At 41.7% G+C, this 14,268-nt stretch overlaps 1 protein-coding gene across 1 annotated transcript; it reads left to right on the top strand.

Annotated features, from left to right (window-relative positions):
• Window positions 1-91: 91 nt before the first annotated feature.
• Window positions 92-4,059, top strand: LOC108052275 (inositol polyphosphate 5-phosphatase E). The gene is made up of 5 exons (XM_017134643.2): window positions 92-215; window positions 632-664; window positions 720-2,250; window positions 2,362-3,276; window positions 3,336-4,059. The coding sequence occupies exons 3-5, from the start codon at window positions 1,037-1,039 to the stop codon at window positions 3,442-3,444; spliced, it is 2,238 nt and encodes a 745-aa protein (XP_016990132.2). The 5' UTR covers window positions 92-215; window positions 632-664; window positions 720-1,036; the 3' UTR covers window positions 3,445-4,059.
• The last annotated feature ends 10,209 nt before the right edge of the window (window positions 4,060-14,268 follow it).

The raw sequence follows: 14,268 nt of genomic DNA, 5'->3' as shown, positions 1-14,268 counted from the left end.
TATAAGTAAAATCGGTAGTATCTGTATTTTTAATATCGCTTATTATCGACTAATACCACATATCGGTAGTTGGCTATCCACTTTGGCCACCCCTAAATCGCAGTTCCCACGGTACGGGCCTTGCTCCTAGTTTTCGTAAACAACTTTAAAAAAAGCGGCAAATCAGGAAAAATTACATAAATCACATTGATGAGTGCGGCATAAGGGAAAAGAAGGTACAGTGCGCGCCATAATAAAACATACCAGAAACGGATTCCTTGCGCACCTGAACCTGAACTTGAATGTCGCGTGTGTTGTTGCTGCTTTTATGCTAGACGTAGGCCAAGCAAACAACAACAAAAACAAGGCTGCTGGCGGCAACAATGGTCTGCTAATTATAAATCTCTCGATCCCAGAGAATCGAGAATCACGGGCATTGTGCTCGTGTTCAGATGTTCACAGTGCTCATAGATGTGTGGGCGCCGCAGCATGCCAATGTTGTTACGTCGTCGTCGACAACAGCAGCAGAGACCACCCCCCTTTTTCGACCAACCACCCCCTTAGTTCACCCACAATCCTCCACTTTCGTTTTATTTCGCGGTGGTGTCGCCACAGTTATTACCCAGCATATTGATTTTCTGAATCCTTTCAGCTCTCTGGCACCGAATCCCATATTTACCTGCAGGTGAGTAAGTGTTTTATACCCCTGGCATTACAAACTAACCATTAAAATCTTACAGGCCCAACCCGTCACACACGCAATCCCCACCAGTCAACCCAATTAGCCTGATTTAGTGTACGTCATCGCCGTGCCCAAAATAATTTGCATTGCGCCGCCAGCCAGCGAAAAACGCCGGACCAAAGTCGCATTTGCATTGTGCTCGATGACGTCTGGCCTTACTATTTATATGGTCAGCAAGCCAGAGGCCATAGCACAATGAGTTGGGTTCGAGAGATCTGCCAGATTGTGCTAATTAACTTGACAAAAGGCACGGGCGTGATGACCACTTAGCACCCTAGATGATAGATTTATTTCGTTCGGACCAGAGGAGCCACCATGCAGCACAGCAGCGCGGGAAGCGAGGAGCGGATTACCAGTTCCACCAGCAGCCCGAGATCCGGCCACAAGACCGCTGGCTCTCTATTTGGTTTGCTGAGCAAGCGACCCAGTAAAGTAGAACCACATCCTGTGACCCCCGAATCCCCAAGAGTCCAACAAAGACCGCTGTCCGCCTGTGGACAGTACGATGTGAGTTTCGCCAAGTGCAGTGCTGATACCGCAGGAAACCATGTGAACAACAATGGCAGCAACCACAAGAGCCAAACCCTGCCGCTGGAGAAGTCGCACAGCGGGCTGATCAGCTTCCACAGGCGCGCCAAGCCTTCAAAGAGCAAGAATCACTTGCACCGCCACAGCACGGATGCAGGATCCCAGAGTGATGGAGGAGCCGATGTGGTGATGCGGCGCAAGTCGCCCAAACACCGATCTCCAAATCACAACCGATTTAGCCACCAGTTCAGTCTGTGCTGCAAGGCGGAGAAGAAACCACTGACACCACCTGTCACCGTGCGATATAACTCCATACCAGATAGCAACAATGTGCTGCGGCGCGACAACCTCTCGCTCAGCTGGAGCATGGTAGACAACAACTCGGTGTCGCTGCACTCTAGTGAAGGATCCTCGCACCGACCGCGTCCGTCCAGCGAGTGTGCCAGTGCTCCAGAGTCCCCGGTAGCCAGTAAAACGTTCTTTGCCCAATGCAGTCCGGCGGCGGCCCAAGCTTCGGTGGTCAGAAGCGAGAGTCTACAGAATCGATCGCCCATCAGACCCATCGCAGTATCTGCCTGTCGTTCCCGACTACGCTTGAAGCTATATCCACCTGGACAGGAGTTGCCGCCTCTGCAGTCCGCCGAAGAGCCCGGGGACATTAAAAGAGCCACTACGCCACAGCACATGTCCTCGCCCAATATTGCCACCCAGCCAGATGAAATAGAACCTTTGCAAGAGCAGCCCGGCGTGAGGTTTATGTCTCACGAAAACATGACCCTCCAACGACAAGGTTCGGGCTCCAATCTGGCCCGCCAGACTCTGATGGCGGCACATGCATTAAACCTCATCCCGGCGGACAAGGCGAGGGAACGAAGCTATCTAGATGGCAGATTGGGATCGTCTTCGCTGTTGGGACCTAGTGAGCTTGGCCGCGTGCTGCCGCAAAAGGAGGTCACCATTTTCGTGGGCACATGGAACATGAATGGCCACAGTCCACCTAAGTAAGTAATCATATACATAAGAATAGGAACAATTTCAAAAGACTTTGTGATAAGATCTTGTAAATAAATTCCAAAATATGAATTTAAAATTATAATCTTTTTAAATTGCAGACAACTAAACGACTTTGTGCTGCCGGCCAATGTAGAGCACGTTCCCGATATTGTGGTAATGGGCACTCAGGAGTCCACACCCGACCGCTTTGAGTGGGAAGTCACCATACAGGAGACTCTAGGACCTTCCCACGTGCTCTTCCACGCCACGACACTGGGCACTCTCCACCTGGCGGTTTACATGCGACGGGATCTGATCTGGTACTGCTCAGTTCCCGAGGATGCCTCCATGTCAGTACGCACAGGATCTGCCTTTCGCACCAAGGGAGCCGTGGCCATATCCTTTTGCCTGTTTGGCACTTCCATGCTGTTCGTGACCTCGCATTTAACGGCGCACCAGCAAAAGGTAAAAGAGCGGGTGTCGGACGTGAAGCGGATTATCAATGCCCTGGATTTGCCCCGGAATTTGCCAAATCTAAGGCATAAGAACAAGGATGTAACGCAGAACTTTGACAATGTGTTCTGGTGCGGCGATCTGAACTTTCGGCTGGGCGAGCCACGCGAGAAGTTGCTGGAGTGGATTCAGAACACCAAGTTCCCACTGCCATCGCACTTACCACACGGATATATGCACACGGACCAGTTGACTTCCGTTCTGGCGGATGGTGCCGCTTTTCGAGGATTTATGGAGGCAAACATCACATTTCCACCCACGTACAAGTACGATCCGGGAAGCCAGAACTTTGACACCTCGTCGAAGCAGCGGGCGCCCGCTTATACTGATCGGATCCTCTACAAGTACCGCCAAATGCAGGGCCTGGTCATCCGTCGGCAGACTCTTGTGCCTGGCGTGTCCACGCCCACGCAGCCCTACGTTCAGTGCCTGCTCTACGACTCGGTGCCGTCGATAACCACCTCGGACCACAAGCCTGTGTGGGCGCTCTTTCGAACACTCATCCGAGCAGGAACCGATGCGTAAGTGATTGCGAAGCTTTGCCTTTATTGAATTTGTATTAAACATAATTATTTTTCAGAATTCCCCTGGCTGCTGGCCTCTTTAGCCGCGACATTTACCTGGAGGGAATGCGTCGGCGTTTGAATAACCAATATACCGGGGCTTCGGCCGTATGTGTGCTACAGTAAACTACTGAGATGCTAACCAAAGCTAGGATTAGAAGGCTTCCTATTGGCCACCCACAGTGGAATCTGTTTAGTCATTTACTCGAATCTCAAGTGCTAGTCAAAGCTTTCCTACGGTTGTGTGACGTCTTGGTAGTACCCCGATTAGATTGTTATCTAGTGCGCTTTCGGATACCGAAATAACGATTTAACCGTGACTTACCCTGCAATGCTGCGGTAGTTCATAGCCGCTGCCTTTTGCCTCGAGGCCTTAGTCGTAATACGTTCCTTATGAGATTATTGAATACATACTCGAGCAACAATTCTGTACCTCTACTATGAAGCACAAGCTTAGTCTGTAGTTAAACTAAAGCTGTTAGTTAAAGATTAGTCAAATATTAAATTGAAATCGAAATATGAATTACTTTGAATGTGTAATCTAAACTAGCAGTAAATATACCATATGAATCTGGCGGGAGAGCTTTATTAATTGTTGAAATACATTTAAAATTTATTGTTAGCTTTATTATTTAATTCTTATTTAGTTTTCGTAAGAGTTACTGTTTGAATTACGTTTAGTGAAGTTGATTATTTTTATAATTTACAAACCCAATGAAGTTTTTAATTTGTTTTAAGCAAGCGTTACATTTTTGTTTACTTTTATTAAACGATTAAACGGTTGAGCTCCACGGTTGCATACTTAAAACCGAAAATTGTGGAGGGTGGCACTCGACGAACGCAAAAGCTGAGTGGGGTCGTTTATTCCCCGAAAATGCGCCAAAAACGACCGGAAAGACCAACTCCGGTCCCGACCCGCGGCAGCCAATACGCCACTCGGACACACACACGCAAATATGTTAAACTTTTGACCAATTTCAACTTGAGTTGGTTGCCATCGGACACACTCCGGGGGCAGCAATTTATTGGATGACGATGGCGATTGGATGGCGCTTGATGGCCATGCTGCAGTCGCACTGCCACTGGCACCGCCACTTGTGCGCCATACAAGTGGCCTCGCGGTCTCCTACCTCCTGCCTCCTGCCCCCACCGCCCACCTTTGCCTGCAGCTGCAACTCCACCCAAAAAAGTTGGTTGCCATTTGTGGTTACGGGTAACATGCGTGTGAGAGTGCACCAATCGAGGGCTGATCGACTTGTTTTGTACTTTTTTGAACCAGAGGAAGTGAAAATGTTTTTAATAAAACATTATTCCTTTAAATGACTTTATTAGTTAAGACCGGAATAAAAATGAATAAATGGTCTTAAAATTAATATAATTTCATAAATTAATATCTAGTTATTTTTCTTCCAGCGTAAACTGAATTTTAAGTTCGAAGAACTATCTATGTTACATATAATGGGAAAATATTATTTATACTATTATTTTTTACTCTCTTGGCATAAATATATTTATAGCTTAATAAACAGGGTTTACAAGAAAGATACAGTTTGAATACTCTTGTAACTACAAATATTAGTAATTTGAGTATTAGTTTTAAAAACATTGCAATTGCCAATGTAATTGCTGTCCAATGATAATTAATCCCACCTCGATTATCCCATCGAGTGTTCCAACCACTTGTCCAAAATCCGTTTTCGAAAACGATTTTGAAGAAGACAGTGATTAAAATACCCCTGCCAGGAGGATTCGAATCCGTTTGTCCATTTCCACTTCGAGTGCCCCCCTGAGAACTCACCGAACTTCTATGGGGGCCACAGAATTTGTTTAAAAAAACGAGAAACAATTTCGGATGCAGTTTTTGCGCTGCGGTCAGCGGATGGCATTGCTGTTGAGTGTTGCCTGTTATTGTTTTTTCTGCTGCTGCTGTAATTCATAAAGTTTTTGGTGCAATGCATTCTTTTTGGTTTTCCCCAGGGCATCGGCTGAAATTAGTTTGCGGCGGTTTGCGAAATAAAATTGTATATGAAAAGTGGGAAAAAACTGAAGCTCATTTCCTTTTCCGAATGCAGGGCCGGTGCGAAAATTAAACCACAATATATGAAATTATATTAGCATTGGAGTCGGGAAACTTGGCGAATATAAAAACTATGCCCCTTCTGTCTGTCTTCATGGTTGGTTGTGTGTGCACATTAATATCCTGTGCGCATTCGTACGTGTTAATATGACTTTATGACTTCATATGTGTCCATATTTTTGTCCTCGTCGCTTCACACTAAAAAGTTTTATTATTAGTTACGCTGCTGCCGCCATCAAAGCAACCATTTTCATTCACAGCGCCGGAGATGCAGAAATTATTAAAAATTTTCCCTACTCGTATCTCAGGCACTCGTTTGCACCGTCACAGACTGAACTTTTTCATATGTAACTGCGAGATGCCACGGATGCACCCCGGAACGATGAAAGGAGACGTCATGATGGATGGGAGTCCTTTAGGTGTCCTGCGTAGGGAGACAGTTGGTATACAGTGCGTATACGTAATATCAAAAGAGTAGTTATTTCTTTGAATTTTCACATAAGTTATTATATTTAATAAAAGTCATGCTTTAATTAATTAACTCTGTTTTTAATTTCACTAAATAGGATTAAGTTACTAGAAATTTAATAATTCAAATATTGTTTGCTTGATAGCTAAACATTTCAAATAATTTAAAATAAAAATTTAATAAATTCAAACTTTTAATGTTAATAAAGGTATATGTGGCCCATTTTCCTGGCGAAGTTCTGGCTCCACATTAACGGCAGTTCCCATACGCGATACCCCATTCTTGAGTCCTTTCCCCGTGGATAACCTCCCCCTTTGGAATATACTCGGCATTCGCGAAGCCACTTGAATGCTTATTGTACATTTCAAACAACTCTATTACGAATATTTTTCATATTTTCTTCGCAAGTGGGGCACGGAAAAAGTTAACATTAAAAGAGATGGCGATGGCGGTGCCGAAAAGGCTGCCGGAGTGACTTTTTCACTTGGGACGAGGAGTGTGGCCAAAGGAGGGGGGAAGGGGCTAGCGAAAGCAACCAATTCGCATGCGGCACGTTACATTTTCGCAATAAAAAATGAATACCGCTTTGCATGCATCTGTAGAAGACTGCGAATCGCACTAGCTCCCAGAGTTTGAGAATGTGTGTGTAAGCCAGGAGAAAGGGAAAAGTAATAAATGTACGTGCCGCACTAACAACAACAAAAGGAAAAGCTGAAGGAAAAACTCACACACATCTCGCTTACTGAGAGGAACGCATCGAGAAAACAAGGAAAACTTTGGCTGGTTGAAGTTTAAAATATGCTTTCGAAAAAGTTTCTATACAATTTTTTCAGATCTCGATCGATTAATCAGAATGTTTATCTTAAAACTAAAAATATATAATATTGGCAGACATGTGGAAACTTATGTTCGGAAACAGCATACATAAAATACCTTAAAACTTTTCTATATAGTTTTTGTATTTCAAATATTATGAATTAAAAAAAATACTCTACTCCACATAATAGTTTTCCCTATTTATATACTTTATTGGATATTTTATGACAGATTTATTGACAGATTTCTTAAATTAAAGGTGTCTTATAATTTACAGAAGTTTTTCCTCATAATTGATTAAGTATTAAAATCAGCAAAAACATAATGTAAATATAGTAATAACATATAGTTTGTAAATTGGTAATTTCATGGTTTAATTGCTCAAAATGTCTACATAAACTAAAATATCATTTGTAAGGGTATTAGCTTTGTTTGGTGCTTCGCACATGTCACGATCGCGATGCATGCAAATGCATGGAAACGAATGTGTGCTGAAAAATGGAAGTCCTGGAATACGAGTAAATGTAATAAAAATAAACTACGATTTTCTTTGACTATTCTGGTGCCCTGCACCCACCATATCCTTGCCCATTCCCGTCGTTTTGCATTCCCTTCCCATCAAGCAGTTCCTTTTATTACGCGAATACCCTGGTGTTTCCTTTGGATGTCCTGCCTCCTTAAAAAGGACTGTGGGTCGAGCTGGAAGGGCGGAGTCTGCGGCGACGGGTCGCAACTGCTTCGCACGCACCACTCTCGCGTTTGAAGTAGCTTTGGATTGTATAAAAGTATCCATAGCTACCATAATTTAATCAAAACATAATCTGCATTCAGAAAAGGAAAAATCACAGAGCCAACACCAAAGCCAAACCCGCGAGTGGAAAACGCTCAGCAAAGCGAAAGGCAGTGGCAAGTAGATCCTGCTGAAAAATCGTATTAAATGGCGACAGGACTGCTCAAGAGAGCTTTCAGCGGCTTTTGTTGGTCGCTGAACTCCGCTTTTCGTTGTCAGATTCTGCTCTTAATTTTTCAAGAGGGAATGGCTAACCAATAATTCTAGAGGATTTTAATTTTGTTCACAATTGGCAAAATTGTGACTCAAGCTTCGTTTATTTAAGTCTTGAATAAATAATTACCTTAACCAAAAGCATAAATTAGGATTCAACATGAAATTTAAGCTTCAAGTTAACACAACTAAATTCAATATTAAAATTGCATATTTTTGAAATGTACTTTTAGAACTTGCGATAGTACATAAATGTTGTCAAAAACCCTTTTTTTGGCTTAACATGTATATTTGTTTTATTTAATCAGTAACCAGGCAATCGTATTGAAAATTATTTAAATGTCAAATGCAATTGGAAACTTATTTACCTAACTTATTTGAGCGGCTTTCGCGGCAGTTCATATATTGAAGGCTTTCTTTTACTATCTGATCCGCGGGGCAATGGCAAGTATCTGGTTTCGTTTTATTTCTTTTCCCCATTTTATTAAATTTTCCATTTCATTTTTTTTGCCGGAATTTTTGATGCTTCCGCCGTGGCATCTTCTTGTATTTGCGCGGGGCACGACCAACAACTCGAGCAGCGACTTGAGTAGCTGGCAGCAAAGTTTCCTAGACAACTCCTTCAGGTCCGCGGAAAGAAAGTCGAGGGACTGCTGGCTAAATATCCTTTAGCCTTTGGAGAATCAGTGAGGCGCCGAGGACCACTTGTGAATACGCTTTGATGCGCGTGGCTTTGTGCGGGCGTGTGACTGATGTTGTCGGTTTTTATTTTCCACCGTCACGCCGTGGGTTTTTTTTTGCCTTTCGCTAGGTTGGGGTCCTTGAATTATATCTCCCTTTTCCTTTTTTTTATACCGCCTTGATATTTATTTATTTTGACTTGGTGCTGCTGATGCTTTTCAAGTATTTCGTGAGTAGCGTAAAATACGCTCGCGAAATGTAATAAAAACATTTTTTCCAGCGGCTGCAGCCCAACATCTTATTTTTTTGTTCCGTATGCTGCAGCCGATTTCTAGTGGCGCCAAGCTCAACTTCTGGCTTTGAGCTACTGAACTCGCTGTTCCGCCGCTGCCAAAGTATCTACAAGATATTTTTAATACATGCTCGCGACTTTCGGTGTGTGCGTAGTGGGTTCACCCACTTAGAACACTCATCCGTACTGTTGGCCGTTGGTTGGCATCCATTTGATGTTCGCTTTCCTTGTTGTTTGTTTTTGGCTTTATTGGCAGCATAATGAAAAACATTCCAGTCATATGCACAAATATGCGATGCATTTTTGTATTTTTTCATGATTTTGTGTTTACCCAAATTACGGCTATAAAAATGTTGCAGCCACCGAAGCACTAGTTGAACTTCCCTTTAAATATGTATACGAAATTTGCATATTAAGCGACTACCGCTCATTTGCATTTGGCTTTGAGTCGGCAACACCTTGCCTAGAAAGTCAATCTTCATCCAGCTGTAGCTACACATTCATTGTCTTGAACTACGCCCCTTTGGTGTCTGGCCTGTCAACTGGTCCTGGTGTTGGTCCTGATTCTGATTCAGATTCAGATTCCCATTCCGATCCTGCCCAACTCAACTGGCAAAAGGCAACGATGAGCCGGGAAAGATTGGGGATTGGTTTGGGGTTACCACACATTCTCGTAGTTCGTGTTCGATTCGCCAGCTGTCGAGCTTTGCAATTCAAATTTCTCAGCCTCGCATCATTGATGAGACCAGCCAGGGCAAATGTCTAAGGGCAAATTTTGGATACAATTAATTCCAGCTAGATATTCTAAGTTAAGATAACAAACACGGTTCTTAAAAATGTTTCTTAAAAGATTTGGCTAAGTTTGTTTGATCAAAAAGTACTGGGAATTCAAGAAGTGATTCATAAAAGAATGCTAGTTCAAATTTTAAAAGTACTAAATCGAACAATACCCTAAAAATTGTAATAATAATATTTGTAATACATTTTTAAATTTACTTAAAAATCTTAATCGATTCACAAGTCAATTTTGAAAGTATGTATTTTGTGAGTATTTTTAATCAGCTTTTGCAATGCAAATTTTAAACATAATCAAGAAGTTATTAACAACATTTCGTGACCCGTCAAAGATTAGACATACCAATTAGCAAGGCCTAACAAGGATAATTTGTATGCCGAAATCAAGGACTAAAAATTCGCAAAAATTAGTACTGATTACTGCAGCATATGGCGAAGTACAGACTTTTTCATTAGATTCCGATGCTTCATAAAGGACCACTTTCCGGCCTATTAGAAACTCATTAGTCGCACGACCCGGCCAAGTTTGAACTAATAATGTGGTGGCCTGGTGTGTTGGCCATCGGCAGCTCAATTGAAAGAAATTTTCCAATTTAACGGCAAAGTGCGCTTGTTCCGGAGCAATGGGAATCTCATGGAAAACCGAAAGAGTGGCAAGTGGCGCCGAGTCGGCAGCCAAGTGGCCAATTACGGATTCAGGCTCCGGCACAGGGCACAATACCAATCTCAAACTGTGGCATCAAGTAGACAAATATAGACTATTGTATGCCTATGCACGTAATGCATTCCCATCCTGTCTCCATTTGGCATTCAAAAACTGTGCGTCTGTGCGATTTTGACGCATATTTGCCAGGCCCAAAACTACCTCGCCCACCCACTATCCTCAGTCATTGATACTCACATTTGCACAGGGAGAAAAAATAAAGTAAAACAAAATATGAACAAAATGTAGTATTAACTATAACAATTTTGAAATTTCAGAAATGAATAATACATTATAATTTTGTTCTATGTTTATAAAAACTTTAGAAAGAGGAATCAAGAATTATGATTGCATTTCCGAAAACTTATTTGTATAAATCATAACTTAATCCACAAATAAAAAATCGGTACATGGGAAAAGAAATGTATTAAAAAAACGATTTTAGGGCTACTTTGAATAACTATCTCTTGAAAATTTCATCTGCGACCTGATCTCAGTACCTTTTTACTGATGAGGAAAGGTTCTCTAAATTGGGGACTTACTCCAATGATAAAATCTTCATAGCTCTCTTATTGTTATATGACTTTTTTCCAGTGTATCTGTTCGAGGCAGCAGCAGGCTGAAATGCACAATTGCTTCATTTTGCAAAAGGATTTTATTAAACCCGAACCCGAGTGAAGTTGAAACCGAAGCAAAGTGTTGGTCGATAAAGGCAAGTGCCAGGCTGTTTGGTGATGGAAAGAGTGGGTTGGTGGTGGGTGGGTGGCCTGTTTGGGGAGTGGGAGTGGGAGTGAATGTCCTGGCTGTCAAGGATCCAAGGATACCAGGCAATCGAAGTCGATTTGCCTTCGAGCGTGTGTGCTTGTGTGCGTGCGTCTGTTTGCGTAGTTATGGTAAATATTCATATTTGTAGCGTGTGCGCAATGTGTTGAAATTAGCATTTATGAATTTTGTGCCAAATGTCGAACTCAAACACTTACGTGGCACGTACACATGCACATGGCAATCCCAACAGAAACTACATTGAGTGACTCGTTCCCCTCATTTAACCCACTCCAGAATCAAAACCTCCTCGTCTCTTTGGCTGCTCTGTATTATGCGAGAGATTCCTGGTTATGGCTTTGTGGCTTTTTGGGCCAGCGGCTCACATTTAGTCATTGGCCGTCCATTTGCATTTAGATTGCGCCCCATTCCAAACAGTGAAATCCTCCAGCCCGCAAAACCCCTTAACCCAATGATGCCAAACAACTGCCACAAGTGACTTCTTTGAACTGTTTGGTCAGGAAAAGGCCAACGAGTGACATCTGCTGCTCGACAATTTGTGCAGCCCTCTGCGGTAAGAAGTTCGTGTTCATGGGCACCGATTTACATAATTATAAGTGGAAAGTTTGCAACAAAGAATCTGCGTTTCCCATGGTTTTCCGAACAAATAGTTTTACCGACTACTGGTACAACAATCCGCTTTTACTCACTTTCTGTGGATGTTGGGCAGATACTTTTAGAGAAAGAATATGTTCTAAAGTATCTGTTTCGGCTATATAACTTTGATAAATAGATTTGAGTAAACATTTTTAAATAGGAAGCTATTAAGATATTCTTAAAATAAATATTCTAGATTAAAATATAATGGTTTCAAGATATGGCGATTAAAAAACATTTTTATCGGCGATTCTGTTTAATTATTAATCAAATACGGATATTTTTATGTCTATAATCAAAATCAGCGATTAAGTTTGCACTATTTTGGTTCCCATGTCGTTCGACTATTGTTTCCAACATTTTTCTCCCAAAAATCAATTCATTTTGTGCTCGCTGCTTCAATATTGCTCTTTAGCCTTTGTCAACACACGCGTCCTATAAAAATAAAAAGAAATGCACATTTATTTTGCTGAAATGTATTTGGTTTATTATGCGATTTGCCACTCTTTGTGCATTGTGTATTATGATGGTCTTTTATGGGAAAATCAAATTGATTTTTGATTTTTATTGTTTACATAAAATGCTGGAGGGAAGTATTACGAGCTGGAAATTCACAAGCACCATATAAAAATCAACGTTTGTCAGCGATTTTTTGAACTGATTGAAATTTAAAAGCCTTTTCTCGGGTGATTTCCCCATAATAATCATTGTGCGATTTCGAGGACAATTTAGGGGCTACAAATCGATGTTTGATTTGGAGTATGAGCATGCCAAACATTCACTCAATAAATGGCAAAAAGTTTTAAAAATAAAATAAGCAACCAGTTTTTGATTGGGTATTTTAAATGGAGTTTTTTATTTTATCGACAAAGTTTAAGATCTAAAGTTTTTTTATCACCTAATTTAACATAAATGATTTTTTAGTATGTATAAATATTGGAAAGTAAATACTACCTAAAAATAAGGGGAATTAATATAATTATAATAAGCCAATCATTTCGGATTAAAAAACTGAACCAAAATACAAAAAAATAGTCCTTCGAATTGCGCGGAAGGGCATTTGAATACCATCCTCAGCCTTTACGGTAATTAATTACGTAATTTACACATTTACGAGCGGAAAGAGATCGTTCAGTGAAGGAGTAAGCGGCTCGAATGTGGTGCAAGTGCTTCTCTCAACTGTAAAAGGACATTGCAGGATTCGGGAGTTTACCTCGTCATTCGTCAGGCCAATTTTTTTTATTTCAAATGTCCCCTTGCACTTGTTTGGCCTTGTCCGCTTTTGATTAATGATGCGGACACAGGACACTAGACACTGGATATGGAACTGGATCTCTTTTTTACGGCCGCAGTTAATGCGTGTATCTGCAAACGACTTACATGCCTAGAAAGGACATGGGGTGGTCGCAGATTCCTCGGTAGTATCGCCAGTGGTGGTGGCAGTGCCCAAACTCAGTGGTGGTTGAGTCCAGGCTCTTTGTTTGCCCACTTTTGCAGCGACCCCTACCACAAACATCCCTTCGAGAGCCGTAAGGATATCCTTGGCCGTATCGGTGTCGCGATTGGGGTTTAATCTGGTTAGCGGCCCTGATGACGACAGCCGGGAAAATAGCAGGAGAACCGGGGAACAGGAGAACCGGAGAACTGGAGAACCGGATACCCGGCGAGACGGTGACGTTTAAGCACAATTGCTGTGGCTAATGTGACACATATTGTGACAAATTGCCTGAACTTGTACGGAGCTTAGAGGAATGGTGGGGGTGTTTGTTCCTCGGCGGGGTTGGATTCGGCCGGAATTGTGTAAACACGTGTTGCAGTTCCTCGTAAATCAATTAGCCACCGATTGCCCAAGTGTTTTCTATTCAGGTTTTTGAATTCTGATTCGGACTTATCGCAAAAGGACTTCTAATATTTAATTTTAAGAGATTATGATGTGTTAGGAAAGATAATAAATACAAATGATTGATTAAAAATCTTCCCTGCATTGGGAAACTACATAACACTTGTATAAGGTTTCGAAATGTTGAAGATTTCAAATACTTTCGATAAAATTATTGTCCTAATTGCGCCTTTTGAAATTGTAAGTTGTTATTAGCACGCAATTATGAAAAGCCTGACGACTATGTAAAACTATATCATCAATACGAAAAGTTTTTCAGTTTCGACAATAAATAAAACCACTTTAAATCAATTCAAAGAATACGTGTTTGATTTTATGTAAAACAATGGTAATAAAAAAAATTATTTAATATGTTTGGTATTTAGTAAAACTGTTTTTTAAAGTACACAACTATTTACGTTATAAATACCTATTGCTTATTTAAAAATATTTTAAAACTCAAAGTTGCACGATAAAAATAAATATTTAAAGATCTCGATTTCAACTCAAATTGGGTTACTTCTTAAAGTCAGTCTCCTTTCCACTTCGTTTCAGGACATGCCGATGCAGTTTCTCCTTCTGAACCCAGACAAATAGAGGCAGGGGAACTGGATGCCAGTCAAAAGTCCGGTCCTCGGGGGGCATTCGCAACACATTCATGTCGACGCTGTCAAACGGCCCGTCATCGTGGGGAGGTTACGGATCCGTATACTTACCGGATCCGGATACGTCCCTTTGAACTATGCATGACGAATCGGCATTTTACGCCCATTCCCGTTCCGAAAGCGAAGGCCAAATCCAACGGGGTTGCGACTG

Source organism: Drosophila rhopaloa, unplaced genomic scaffold, assembly GCF_018152115.1.
Source record: "Drosophila rhopaloa isolate 14029-0021.01 unplaced genomic scaffold, ASM1815211v1 contig_163, whole genome shotgun sequence".
In the NCBI taxonomy this organism is placed as follows: Eukaryota; Metazoa; Arthropoda; class Insecta; order Diptera; family Drosophilidae; genus Drosophila; species Drosophila rhopaloa.
The sequence above is the reverse complement of the archived record's forward strand: the minus strand, read 5'-3'. Positions and strand labels throughout refer to the sequence as shown.